Source organism: Misgurnus anguillicaudatus, chromosome 20, assembly GCF_027580225.2.
Source record: "Misgurnus anguillicaudatus chromosome 20, ASM2758022v2, whole genome shotgun sequence".
NCBI classification, from domain to species: domain Eukaryota; kingdom Metazoa; phylum Chordata; class Actinopteri; order Cypriniformes; family Cobitidae; genus Misgurnus; species Misgurnus anguillicaudatus.
The window spans coordinates 6,290,709-6,305,857 of record NC_073356.2 but is presented as its reverse complement, the minus strand read 5'-3'; the positions used below and the strand labels follow the sequence as shown (position 1 = coordinate 6,305,857).

General features: G+C 41.2%; 2 protein-coding genes across 2 annotated transcripts; both read left to right on the top strand.

Annotated features, from left to right (window-relative positions):
• Positions 1–8,798: 8,798 nt before the first annotated feature.
• On the top strand, positions 8,799–11,152 carry LOC129454563 (uncharacterized). Its single transcript, XM_055219126.2, has 2 exons — positions 8,799–9,730; positions 9,827–11,152. The coding sequence occupies exons 1-2, from the start codon at positions 9,219–9,221 to the stop codon at positions 10,206–10,208; spliced, it is 894 nt and encodes a 297-aa protein (XP_055075101.2). The 5' UTR covers positions 8,799–9,218; the 3' UTR covers positions 10,209–11,152.
• Positions 11,153–11,158: 6 nt separating this feature from the next.
• Positions 11,159–13,857, top strand: LOC129440516 (uncharacterized). The gene is made up of 3 exons (XM_073858710.1): positions 11,159–11,498; positions 11,608–11,981; positions 13,348–13,857. The coding sequence occupies exons 1-3, from the start codon at positions 11,342–11,344 to the stop codon at positions 13,855–13,857; spliced, it is 1,041 nt and encodes a 346-aa protein (XP_073714811.1). The 5' UTR covers positions 11,159–11,341.
• The last annotated feature ends 1,292 nt before the right edge of the window (positions 13,858–15,149 follow it).

The following is a 15,149-nucleotide window of genomic DNA, read 5'->3' as shown; positions in this document are numbered from 1 at the left end:
AACTCATACTGTGCAGTTTAGTAACAGTATAAAAATCTCAGTTCAAATTACTTTATTTTACATGCATTTATGAGCAAAACTTCTTCAATGTGCCTTTTAATGGTCAGTGTAATTTTTATAACTTGATTTGTTTAATCCACATTGTTATCGTGCTGTTCTCCATTTAATGACAGATATAAACACAATTATAGACTTAAGAAACACATATATTATTAAATCTCTTTCTCTTAAGTTTGTTAAGATAGATTAGGACTCATTTATTGCTGGACAGAGAGTAAATGAAAACGCAGTCTTCTGGCAACAGTGACATATTTCATTGCTTTCTGTTAAATTGCTCCAAGTCATGACTGTTTAAAACACACTTGGCATCACATTCATGATTTTATGGTAAAATGGTAAAAAGGTTTTTCGCGTCAATCCACGAGCATTTAAACCATAAACAAAGCACTTTCACTTTAATTGAGCGTGAGCAGCGCAGCAAAACCGACGCAGAAACGATTGCAGCACTGTTGCTACAGAGCCGCGAGCTCGCGCTGCTCATGCGGCAGGGTGCATACTTGTTAACATGGCCGCTGAAAAAAACACGCGCCACACGTACTGCTCACATTTGCTGTGTGAAACCGGCGTGGGCTGAAGCCACTCGCGTTGCTACTATTCTATAGCGCCGCCTTTCTGGGTCTGACAAATCGGTGCACATATTTCAGTTGCAATGTGATGTTACATCACAATGAACAGACTGGATGAATCAAATAGGAAGTGAATTACAAACAAATCACTTTTAGATGAATTAGCTGAGAGCCCTACAGAATTCACTTCAACAGGAACTAGTAACTGTGCGAGCGAGGTTTCATCAACTGGTCCATTTTCTCTCGCCATCTCTTTGACATGAAGTATGCCGTCATCTTTATACAAAAAGCAGAAAAATGCTGGAAGTGCTTCTCGGGTGTAAAAAGTGTGTAAGTACCTCCGGTGCTCTTCAGTGAAGGGATCTACATATATTTTAAAATAGAGTCTGAGGCACTCAGGAGGATAAAGATTAAAAAGCCTTTATTAATACATGGCTAATCTAGTAGAATAAAAACATGCCTACGCGTTTCAGCCTATGCCGTCATCTTCCTGAAACTCAAGCACATTTTTGTTGTGCTTTAGTCTGTACACAGAAGCGACTCTGGATCGAGGGGCAAATCTAACAGTCCTTCCACTCAGGTTCAGCATATGCACCGAGACCTTTCCATCCTCTGTTCTAGCAAGAACATGTGCCACTAAAAGCGCTTTTCGCAAACATGTTCCAGCTGCTGGCTCAACTAACACTTGACTCATTATCTTAGACAACGCTCCACATCATCCCCCCAGCACCTTCTGACAATGATGGGGAATAGTGACAGCTTGTTTTCTAGCAACTTAACATATTAAATTCTTCCATCACGAACCAGCAATCCTACTTCCTTATCCACTCTAGCAAGCACTCTTTGAACTTCATCCTGTCGAGTGTACTTATTGACTTTCCCTCTGCTGAGATAAACAAAAACTGAATTTCATTTAGTACATTCATCCCGATGATTCCAGACATACCTTAAATTTCTTTTACATCCGGAGTTGTGTCGTTTAGGATGAATATACATTTTCCAGGCAGTACTTTTCCAAGACATTCTACATCGGCCTGCAGGCACCCCAAGACAGGAATGTCCAATCCATTGGATGCGGTCAGCTTGACCTTAAAGTGCAAGTCAGATATGGTAGATACCTCTGATCCTGTATCCTGGAGGCATTTGGTTCTAACATCGGCGATCTTCACCTCAATCACTAGGCAGTCCCCGAAAGCGTTGTTTTTTAGTTTTTCAGCAGTATCATCAGCCATCCATCCTGCTGTGTGACATCGAATTAACGAGGGCCCCGGACTTTTCTGCAATGCTCCTCTTAAATCATCCTCTAACATTTCAGCTGAATCCACTATATGCTGAGGTGGAGCTAGTTCTCTCTTCAAATTGCCAGTTTGTGAACAGCAATGACTGATATGACCAGGTTCACCACATGAATAAAAAATATACTGGCCTTCACTGTCTTTTAACGGTTGTTTCTTAGGATGGCTTGGCTTATTTCTTCCTTTTCCATACACAGAATGATATATTGTTCCTCTTGACAAGCAGCTATTTTCTGGGTGGCTTCATGCAGTTTCTCTAGTGACAAGGCAGAAGAAGCATCTTGTGCTGCAGTAACATTCACCACTCCTCTGGCTCGAGTACTTGACCTTACTACTTGACATTACTAGTAGTCTACATCTCCTCCTCTTCCGACCAGATAATTGCCGCTTACATCAGCTGTACAAAAGTTAGATCTGGCTCAGATTTAAGTCTGCGCTTTATCTCATGTCGCAAAAAGCCATCTCTTAAACCGAGCACTAACTGTTCCTTCCGACACCCTATTTTGTTCTCGTCTGTTAACATGATTAAGTCATTCTCGAAGATCATATGCGTAGGACATACGTATCATTTCTCCAGCATTCTGAGTACAATCGTAGAAATCTTTAGCCTTGTTCAAATGGGCACTTTATCTCTATAGGTGTCAAGGAGAACACAGAAAAGGGTATCAAAGGGCTTTCCATCCATCATGAACTTCACTGTGGCTTTGGCTTCATCTTTAAGGTGCTGTTTTACTAGCTCAACCCTGTCCAGGGCAGGCACCCTCATGACTTGAAATGCAGACTTCATCGATGACACCCTGCTTCAATACTTAACTCGCCGGGTTTTGACCCGCAGCCACTGATCTCGTGGAATATAGATAGCAGCAGGAGACGTTTGTGCAGTGGCTTGACTCTCAATTACAACCTTTGCTAGAGATAGAGCTTCTCTTTGTTGTGCTTAGGCTTGTTCGAGGGCACCCGACTGCTCTGCAAATCGCCTTTGCATCTCCACCATCTCTCTTTTTAAGTCTTCGCGTTCAGCTATCTTCTTTCTTGACAAACAACTTGTGGACCTGGAGATGTGTGACTAGTTAAATATACTTATACGCATCCTGTTCGTGACGCCATTTAGTAACGGAAACAATTATTGTCTAGTAAGGGAATTAACTAGTGCTGCCGTGGAAGACTGAGTAACGAAAGGAGCTTTGTCCCCACCTCCAGTGCTTTTAGTCTCTGTACACAAGAAAGCCTTCTGAAGTAAAAGTACATGTGAGACAGAATTTTATATATATATATATATATATATATGAAGAGTTTGGTTCCAAAACGCAATAAATCCATTTTGACAAATTTCGGTAAAAACGTGTTTTCTATACCAAGAAAGTGACAAGATGAAAACAACTATTTTCTGTTACAAACTTTCACATAGCATCTCTAGGTTATAAAAACATAAAAAATTCAAATCCATAACTTGATTTTCAAAGATTTCTTATAAAAACGGATTATTTTTTCCACAAAATGCAATAAATCCATGACAAGTTTTTATTAAAAATGCTATAAATCTATTGAATCAATCGCCTATATAAATGTGCATTCATCTTTGCCATGTTATATTTATTTAGTTGACTAGTTGTACACACTAATTAAAAATATAAACATTATTGTCATTAATCAAAACACTTACTTTGTGATATTAAGAAGTCATCGGTTATACTTGACGTCCTGGCTTAACGTTTTTCAAAGCGATCATCTGTAAAATGTTTTGGTCCTGCTCGATTTTCGTTGACTTTGAGTAAAATGATGGAAAGTTTTTCATAAGATCCCCTGGGGTCAATGTGTTATCATGACAGTAACTTGATGCTGTCATCCCGGCCAAACAAGCACCCGTCTCCCGAGTTCCTCTGCGTAAATTATTACATGTTGATGGCTTACGTTTCTTTCCCGTCACAGAAAACCATCACAGGTTTATCAATGCTATTAAATTATTATTTTGTTTTTGTTTGTTTGGTGATCACGAAGTACAAAGTAGATGAGGAAAACTAGGACTCTGTGTACTCAGCGCGCCGCCATTCTTTGTTTACATTGCGTGAGGTGCGCTGTAATCTGTGGAGGAGTGGATTTATGGCATTCTGTAGAAAAGGGGGATTTTGCATAAAATTAAGAATTTACTTTATAATACTGACATGATATAATACTGATTCTGGCAGTAACTCATTTTTTTCAAAAATGGCGTTTATTGCGTTTTGGAACCAAACTCTTCATATATATATATATATATATATATATATATATATATATATATATATATATATATATATATATATATATATATATTTACTATACTATATTTATTATACTCCTTCCTCTCCAGGTCTGTTAAGGCAGGTGAGACCCTTAATCACACCGACGCCGACAGACTTCACTTAAAGACTAACCTTGTTTATTTCCTATGTAGTTTCTTAAACAATAATTATTTTTAAGTACTGTTAAAGCACCACTGTGTAGGATCTACTCCCATCTAGCGGTAAAGCTCTATATGACAACCAACTGATTATTAGTTTCTAGCCCCCCCCCATTCGGAACGCGTTTTAACTAGTACGGTGGCCCTGTCATGCCAAGGTTAACATGGCTTCCAGTAGCTAAAGCAAAAGCAATGAAAAAAAATGAACAATTTGCATTGTCCTTTGACTTTGATCCGTCAAAGCACACAGATTTATGTTAAACATGTAAAACGTTTGATTGTCATGATATGTCCGCTTAAAATCACATAAGTTACAAAAAGCAATCATAAACGTAGCTTAGACACTCCTTTTTCATCCACGCGAGGAAAAATATCACAGGGGCTGTTTTCATCGATCAGATCACAAGTGGACGAGAGAGAGACATTACGTTTACACTTGGTGTTTAAATCCGTCTCTTTTTGTCCATTTTCGACCGCTTCTCTTCAGATTACTGAGGAGATGGTCTGTGGACCAGTTCCTCTCCTGTCATTTACTCATGAGCTGGAGTAATGATAGGTTTAAATGGACGCGAAACTAATGTCAGAGTCCAATGCTTATGTTTTAAGTAAACGTTACATGTCCGTGTATATGTAAGAGCTTTCTCTGATATTGGTGAAATAAGATCGCTCAACTTTCACACGCTTGTAAAATGAAACGAAAGACGCGCAGATCAGACGCTTTTATCAATGAAAGGCTAAAAATAGCGCTGTACACCGTGTGTTTGTGTTAGAGGTCAGAAAAGATGAAAAACATTTATCTCAGTACCTCAGATTACATAAATGGGCGGAGAGACGGCGTGTGGCTGTTCCAAGACATTAAACCACATGCATGTATACACTAACAAGTGTTACGCATACCCATGCTATAGTTAGCCAAGGAACTATAAAACTTCAAGTTTACAACATAAACTGTATAGATGTAAACGAATATGCTGAATTACCTGTGGTGAAGATAGAAAGTAACTTGAGTCCAATGAGCCCCATCTTGGAAAACTAACTCCAATATTGACTTTGGTCTTGATGTTTTTCCTGTCGCGTTGTCGTTTAAAATCCCTGTTTCGCTTCCTTGGCGACTTGTTTTAATGTCCTCGAGAACATGTCTTCAACAGGCTTTCAAATCAAAGCATTAGATCGCAGGTTTATCACGGCGTGCGGCCGAAGGATTCAGTCTAACGCAGGTCGCATATCCGGGCTGCATACGTCATCAAGCCTGGTTTATTTAAATTAACTGAGCATTACATTCGCAAGTCATAAGCATATTACATCAATTTACAATTAACTAAGAATAAATGTCAGCTTTATAATTGTTAATATTCTGAAATAAGACTGTCTTGATGACGTATACCGCCTACACATGCAACCTCCGTAGGCTTCAGCTCGCGGCCAGCTTGAGTGTGCTCTGAAAGCGCGAAAGGCGTAGCTTGAATTTCAGGAATGTCCCTCGTCGGCGAATGTATTTCAAAGATGGAGGCACAACATGGATTCAGCCAGAGAGCGCTACGGCGGTATGTATTTTAAATAGCAGATTCTACACTTACGAGAATACTTTGATTAGTGGGGTGGAAGTAATTACACATGAATGAGCACATACTTTTGGAAGAAAACATGGGTTTTTGCTAAGAATTAACTAAAAAAAGTACACACTGGAGCTTTAATATTAATAAATTCTCCCACCATTGCTCTCTTGCTCCTGTCTCTCCCCCCATTAATGTTCAAAGAAGCTACCCTTATCATCTCCATAGAAAATATAAAAAGGTAGAAAAGAGAGACAGAGAAAAAAGGGTATAGTAAAGTCACCCTGAGTGATATATTAGCCATTGATTAAGTTATTTGAATTTACGTTTCATAAGGGTTTTATCCCTTCGCAGTTTCCCAAGAAACTTTTTTAAACGAAACCTTTTTCTTTGACTAAGTTCATCATCTCCAACCTTCCTCTGCCAATAACGAACAGAAGACTCAAACCTCTTTAGATCAGAAAAATGATGCCGCACATCAACAGGTTTTCCAAATGTGTCATCCAAGAAGCTATTTATTTCATCTAATGAATAAACCTGCTCACCGCTTACTTGCGAAGCATCTGACACATCTGAAAAATCAGACATTCCACCACCATCATCATCATCAACATCGTCACCATCCATTTCCTCATCAACCGTATCAGCTTGCACCTTTCTGATAGAAGATATTCTCTTCCCTTTTTCCAAAGTTTTACTTTCCAACCGATTTTCATCTTCATTTGTCTGGCTCTGTCTATTACTCTCTGAACCCTCAACAGCATTACCCTGCTCAGCCTCCTTTACCACAGTACTTTTCTCAATAGTCACATCAGTTACAACATTAACTTCCTTCATTTTCCGCTGTTTTGGCTTGCTTCCAGAAGCTTCCTCTATATCTTTTTCATTATTAGAGGACATACCTGCCCTTATCATTCCTTCCTTTGATTTTGAAACCGTATTCTGATCCTCATTGTTTATCATTACTGTTTCATTTGGTACATTTACTTCATTACTTTTTTGCACATCATTTTCATTTTCCTTACTCTTATCTGGAATACTGCTAGGGCCCGCTTCATTTTCAGAATCAACTCTATGAGGACAAGACAGCCTAACATGTCCAATACTTCCGCAATCAAAACAACGCATCTCTCCCGTGCTCGCATACATCATATACGATTTACCGTCAAAAATAGAGCGAAAGGAAATATTCAGCGTCGGTTCATTTAAAAACATATACACCTGTCGCCTGAACGACAATACATGTTTTAAAGTATCATGTTTACAACCAAGTGGAACCGTTCTGATTCCACTGGCTAGTTTCCCAAACCGAGAAAGTTCTCGTTCAATATCGGCATCCGGAATAAACGTCGGAACATTAGAAACTGTTACCTTCGTCGTTACTGAAACTAATGGCTGAACAGGAACAAAAGTGCCACTTACCGAAATGCCGGTCTCGATCAAGCTATGAACCAAATTTTCTTCCTTCAAAAAAACCACTACAGCCTTGTTCATCCGAGAAGCCGAAATGATGTTCTCATGCCCCACGCGTTCTGCCACATCCAGCAACATGTCCTCTACAGGCACACCTGCTTGGGTCACACACCTAATCCCATGCCGGAGCGACAGGCCTGACGCCTGCACATTGGTGCGAGACGCCATCCCTACCTCCGACACGAGAAACTCTCGCAGCAAATTTTTTTTTATTTTTGTTTTTTTTATTTGTTTTTGTTTTTTTTTTGTTTTGTTTTTTCCAAAATAGAGGGTAAAAAACGGAAAATAAAGTTTGAAAGTTTCCTCTCACCTAGTTCACCCTCCCATGCACCCTCTTCCCAATTCCCAGCATGCACCAGAGAGAGAGAGAGAGAGAGAGAGAGAGAGAGAGAGACCTGCACCTCACTGGAATTCAGAAATTACTCTTTCATTTGTTGGTGGATTATTTCCCGTTTCTCTGTCACACGCAGTCTAACATGCAGGAATGCAAGTTGACAACGCGCAGTTAATTACATTAAGTTACCACGGAGCAATCAGCAGACATGTAACATGCAATAAGAGTGATTGTCAGAAAACCTGAAAAGTTACAAAACAAAATGACATTTTCAGCTCATCATATGGGAGGCCCCTGAACTTCGGAGGCCCCTGGGCTTCAGCCTAGGTAAGCCGGTGCATTAAGGCGGCCTTTATTACTGCAGTCCACTTTACCTCCTCCAGCAGCAGAACCCCCAGCCACACATTTGACCCGAAGGCAGCTTTTCACTACTGGTAAGCACCATCTTACATAAATTTGTCTCATAAGTTTACGGTGAACAACATAACATAATAACAGTTTTATTATTATTTCTGCTTCAGGGACTTCCGTTTCCACTGCTGAAGATGATGATGAGGAACTGGTATTTGCTGCATCACAATGTGAAGCACAGATAAATACAGGTGTGGCATATGCCACAGATGCAAATATTATAAGAATGTTTTTGTGAAAACGCAAAAGCAGAAGCATTTTTTTTAAAAATAATCAACATTTTTAACAATTTTTTGTTTACAATACAGAATTATGTCAGATCTTGCCTCAAGCTGGATGTATGTTTTGAGCGCATTTCTTCGAAACCGTAAGGATGTTTTAAGGTGTCAGTGTATTTGGGTTTCCGAACGTACCCGTTGTTAAACAATCACTGCATAACTTCTTCACACCGCTTGCACTTCTCACTCACTCTTTAGCTCCACCTTAGCAGACAGGATGGTTGGGATCATTGTTGTAATTATTAGAGGAACATCTTTTCCTTAATGTGTCTGTGTGCATGCTTCATGTCTGTGGGCATCATTCATTTATACTAAATTCTCCACGCCTCATATCCTTGCTCCATTCTATCTAATTTACACATCAACATTTTATCCCAGCAAGCAAAAACCGAAACCCAATGTAGTCCAGCTATGATTAATCCACTTTTACCCTAAAATAACCTTGAATACATTTTCATGCTGTTCTTGCCTAAATAACTTTGAGATGTATGATATTCCATTATGTAAGCAAAGTCAACGGGTGTTCAAGGTGTTTGCTTTCATTTATTTTATATGTATCATCTATTTGTGTGCTATGGTTAGACATCTGTTAGACTTTCATGAGCAGCCCAAATTCTGCCTTATTTTAGTCAAAATTGCTTGCTGGGATCTTACATTAATAAAGTGTACACTGGGTTCTTTGCTTCTTAACACTAGTACCATTTTCCTCACTGTTATTCCTAAATCTAATCCTAATAATTATTAATACTTGTCCAAAATTCTGCTTCGCAGACTGTTTGTGGGCTGCTTTGTGGTATTTTACTATGAAATGCAACATTCATCCTTATATTGTTTTTGTTTTAATTCACTCCATCCACCACCAGCTGAGCTTCCAGTTCACTGGAAAGATCATCTTCCACCTTTCCAGCATGAGTGGATACGGAACACACTATTTAAGGCCAACCCGCAAACTGGCAAGTCAGAACTAGTGCCCCAACTGAAGCTTTGGTGGTATCCTCCTCAGGTCCCTTTAATTCACACTCAGCCGCCCGCCTCACCTGACCTCTTCTTCTGTCGGACCCTTTTCTTATGGATGCCGCTCAAGATGTGGCGATTTCCTCTTGTCTGTGTTCGACCAGACTGTGATAAGCACAAACTAACAGCCGCAGGACTTTACCGTACCGTGCGCAAAGTTTTGGACATCGACGGTTGGTATGATCTTGCCACTGAGTATCTGGAGTGCAAACGCTGCAAAAAGAAATATCCCGCCTGGTCCGAGAACATTTTGGAGCAACTGGATATGGGCCACCGCAGTCAGTTTCCAGCTTTGCTGACATACAGGTAATTCATAATGACAATCATTCATTATTAGGCACTTTAATTTGTGATTTTTTTTACCAAATAAAGCATTTGCATGATTATACTGTTGTTTTTTAGATACTCATGTGACAACCGGGTGCTGAGGATGATGAGGGAGAGGACACAGGGCAACAGCGTGACTCAGCTGTACAAGAAGCTCATGGAACAACACAGTGAGGCATGGACACAGCGTGTCCTTCAGTACCTGACTGCCTGTGAACCATTTACAAGGTCCTTCCTTGTGCAGCCACCTGTGTTTGCCAAGCCTCCCTCTTTACCTGCCCTACCTAAACCTAAGTGGTTGTTAGCCGTGTACGCCAGGGATGTTCTGGGGCAACTGCACGAGGTCAAAGCCAAAATTACATCTGTCTTGGGCTGTGTTCTAAAGATGGACTCCACAAAGAAGGAAACACATCCCTGTATCCAGAAATTTGCCATATGGAAAAGTGTGTATACATAATAAACACAGTTTTTAATTATTTTATTTTTTGCAATAGGTCACAAAGAAACTTGCCGGTGCTGCTGCAGGAACAGCTGCCTGGTGCACAAATGTGGGAAATGAACACGGCCAAGTCCTTGTCTCTGTGCTGACAGCCGCAGAGGGACATGGACTGCACCCTATGGCAGCTGGCCTAATGAAACGCTATCGGGAGGCAGGAGAGGCAGCCCCGAAAGTGATGTACGTGGACAGAGATTGCTGCAGTCTTCATGGTAAGTCTCAGGTGAAGGTCATGTTTTCGGAGTGGGATGAGCTTGAAGTGCGCCTTGACATCTGGCATTTCATGCGGCGATTTGCTGCAGGTGTCACGACAGAGGCTCATCCGCTCTACGGGACCTTCATGGCACATCTGTCCATGTGCATCTTTCAGTGGGATTCAGATGATGTGGCTGCTCTTCACCGTGCAAAGGAGGGTGAGCTGGCAGCAAAGAAGGCCGGCCACATCTCAGGAAAGGCGCTGAGTTCCCGCATTACCCGGAGAGAGTTGGCACTGCACTGCCGGAGGAGGACCAGGGGTGTGGAGGAGACCACCAGATTAATTGGATCTCTAGTTGATCTGTTTGACAGTGCGAGTGGTAAAGACACTCTGGGAGTTCCTCTGCTGGACCATGAACGGATCCAGCAGATATGGAAAGAACAGCGGAAGCACGTACAGTGTATCCAAGACCCAGAGAACTTTCCCCTCTACATGAAGACAGGGACACTGAAGAAAGGCAGTGTGGAGCTGTGCTGCTACAGGTGTGCCCGTGGCTCTACCTCTTTGGAGTCATTCCACCTCCACCTAAACCGTTTTATTCCAGGTATTACATACATATGGATTACATTTTTTTTTAAAGTAATGTCACATCAATAAATGTCATACTCTACAGTAATATCACAGTTCTTTTCTGATGTCATAAGCATTGACAAAGCTGTCTTGCCAGTCACTAGTAACTCTGGTTATAATACCAATAATTGTTTATGTAATTACATAGCACCTCATGTGCAGCACATATCTTGTACATGTGTGACACATAAAACCATTTTTGTTTATCTGACTTTTAGGAACCAGTGCCAGTGATTCACATTTTCAGGCCTATCTTCTTGAGGGCGTGATGCGCTGGAATGATGACAGGATCGAAGATGCCATAAAAGGAGCGTCCTCCATCCGGACATATGGCAGTGCCATGAAAGAGGCTGTGGACAAGCTTTCCCGAACTGTCTTCGGAAAGCCCTGGGATGAGCGCTATCGCCCTCCTGGAGCATATACAGGCAAGAAATTCAATAATTTGTTCTTTTGTAATATTCTACTAAGTTATCTATTTAGCTTTTAATGTACTAGACTAGACAAATGATTAACAACACTTTTTTATCCTTGTAGGTGAATTGCTGGGAATGGAGTACCTTTACAGCCAGACTGGCAAAACACTTACTCCAGTGCTCCAGAACCCAGAGGAGGAAGACAGGCTGGTGGAGGAAGTTGATGATCAGGACCTGCAAGATGAGGGGTTTGAGGAAGAGATCATGGAGGACATCACAGTTCCAGTGCTATATGAGGATGACCCTTGCCGTGATCTTGAAAACAGCCCCTCATCTTTGCCTCTGCATCAGTCCCCAGCATCGATGGCTGATGTGTCACTGGTTGAGCCGTCCACATCATCATCTCCTGGTGGAGAACAACAGCCTCTTGCCCCTGCCCCTTCAGTACTGTCACAGTCATCTGACACTGGAAGCAGTATTTCCGACGAGGCTCAGGTAAGACACTATAAGGCCCCCTTCTCCAAATCTTACCCTGGAGGTCCAGAGCCTGCAGAGTTTAGTTCCAACCTTGATCAATCACACCTGCACAAGCTAATCAAGGTCTTCATGATCACTAGAAAATCACAGGTGATTAGGGTTGGAGCTAAACTCTGCAGTGCTCTGGACCTCCAGGGTAAGATTTGAGGAACCCTGCTCTAAGGTCTTTTTTTCAATTGCTAAAAAGCATTCCTCCACATACTCTCCCTCTCTGAACCAATCTACTTTCCTTACCAACCTGTCTTCTTTTATCCATATTGCAAAATTGCTAAATAAGTTCCAAGATATCCCCTTCTAATACTGTAAATCATGGTAATGAGACAACCCAGTCTCACCCCATGTCGTCAATATTTGACGACACTTGACCATTCGTCAATATGTGACGCGGAGGGTATACCTTTCGCGTCATTTTTTGACGAACTGGGGACTTCAATACTATTACGTCCGTTGCATTCTCTTCTCCTATTTTCTTACCATTTTCGCGTCGGTTTAGGGTTAGATTTACATAATGACACCCCTACCCAAACCTAACTCTAACCCCAACGCCAGGTGACAACTGTTTCTAACCCCAACGCCAGGTGACAACTGTTTAATTTCGCGTACACTGTTTAATTTCACGTACACTGTTTAATTTTGCGTAATCTAACCCTAAACCGACGCGAAAATGGTAAGAAAATAGGAGAAGAGAATGCAATGGACGTAATAGTATTGAAGTCCCCAGTTCGTAAAAAAATGACGCGAAAGGTATACCCTCCGCGTCACATATTGACGAATGGTCAAGTGTCGTCAAATATTGACGACATGGGGTGAGACTGTGTTAAATGAGACTAGAGCAGAACACCTGGGTTGGCTTTCAAGTAAAACTGCAATTAGCTTAGAATGATTACTATTTTATTTTCTGCTACAATTTTCTATATTTTAAAACAATTACTGAAGAAATGCATTCAATTTGCCATCATTCTTTTGAAAATGTTTATAACAATTTCAAAATCAGTGTGTTAGCATTTGAGAAATGTAGATAGTATACATAATACATTGTGTTTTGCAAGTGGTAAAGCATAAATGACAGAAGAATTTTGGAAGATGTGGATATTGAATGCATTGAACTGATGGATCACATTAACCTCATTACAGCACAGTGACATTAATAAGAAGTCCAACCCTGTTGGGTTAGTTGCTTTTCCTGCTGTGACAGGTTTCGACTGTGTACAGTTTTTAAATGCCCCCTTAGTATTGAACTTAATGCTTGTTAGCAATTGAAAAAAAAAACTCATTTTAATCTCGTTTTACTCCACATAAATTAACATAAATCTGCATTTACAAGGGAGCAGTCATTGGACCCGATGGCATCGCTGGGTGGGACAAGGTCCAGGATTTGGCTGGTTACCTGGTGGGTCTTCGTGAGGCTCCTTACCTTACTGACCAGCAGGTGACAGAGGCCATCCAGCTGTGGACAGCTCTCCTAGATTTCGATAAGCAGCGGGTCAACTATCAGCCTCGACATCAGCCTCAGCTGACACATGGGCGCTATAAGGCACCGAAGCGGTCTGGAGTCAACCCAAGTGTGGAGAGTGTGAAACGGTGTCTGATTGGACATCCTGGTGGTCCAGCGCAGTGGCCCGACGCCAACCGCTTGGTTAATACCATTTGTATGAAGCTGTGTGCTTTACACAAGTCGCCAACCAAGAAAGATGGAGTTTGCACCCCCAGGTGGTCTAAAGTTCTTTCAGATTACCACCACATCCGAGAGTTGGTGCTTAACAATCCCACTCTGATGGATGAAACAACGATCCAGCTGTTTGAGAGAAACCATAGGACACTCACTCAGTGGTAAGCATGGCACATCATTCGCTTCCAATTAACTGAATACTTACACACATATATGTAATAAAAATTATTTTTTTCAGGTTTCCTAAGTGGAAGAATAGACACGGCATGGCACGGTAGTCTTTAATCCAGACATGACTGTTTCAGTGGTGATTTCACCTTCTGGTGCTTCGACATCCAGTGCAGTCCCAGCTCCGCCTGCTCCGGCGTCTGCTGCTCCTGTGTCCCGTTACACGCAAAGGAACAGGCGCCGGCGGGCTATGGAGAATGAAAGTGGTGTCCAGAAGAGGAAGTATGTGCGAGGGGTTACTTTTAACACGTGCAGCAAATGTGGGCAGCCCAAAACGAAAGAGTTTGGCCATAGCCGATATGGTAATGCCACATTTTGCTTGCGTGCTTCAAATGGCAAATCTTTAGAGGCAGTGTCGGCGCCAGAGAATACAGAATGAGGGGGCCTCCTATTTTACTGGTGGGGCACCTGGTTCATCTTATTATTTTATTATTATTATTATTACTACATGGCACTGTAAAATGCTTGGTACTGATTGGCCACTGGCCAGTCGCAACATTCAAAGGTATTTTATTCCTTGAACAACCGCCTGAAACACAGCCTCACCCGGGTACTGCGAGTGCGAGCGAGTCACGTTAACAGGGACAGTTTAATACCTACGAATTAATACAGAATAAGTATGCATAATTAATAACGTATATGAGATTGTATTTACAATGATTAAACCGAATGTTCCTCTTTTGACTTTTAACTTGTTTTAACGCGTCTGGAAACGTTTTGCCAGAAGGTTTGCATTTCTTAAAAATAAGCTAATAAAAGACATCAAATCAAAATGTTATGTCTATATATTTACTCATATAGCAACTAGCCGTGAAATTAGCAGGATTGATACAGCCAGCCAAGTTGTTGTCGCCAATAAATCCCTCACTATAGTAAAACCATAACTTATAATGACGTTAAAGTGCAAGACTGGATAACTCACGCAAATAATAAAGACCAGTACAATAACAGCAAAAGAAAACAATGTTACTGACATATCTAACACCAGAATGAACTATGCGTTTACCTTCAGAAGAGCTGCAGGCGACGAGAGGACTTTTTAAAACTTTTTAAGAAGGTCCTTTTATTTGTCGCGAAATTTCTTCGTCTTGCTCAAATGCCAAGACTTACAAGTATACATTATTTAGATAGAAAATGAGTTGGCGATTGAGCCCCCGAGCGTGACAGTAACTTTCAGTGCAGACAAAACACTGGGGATACCTTTAAGAATTTGTGTTGTTCAAATGTAG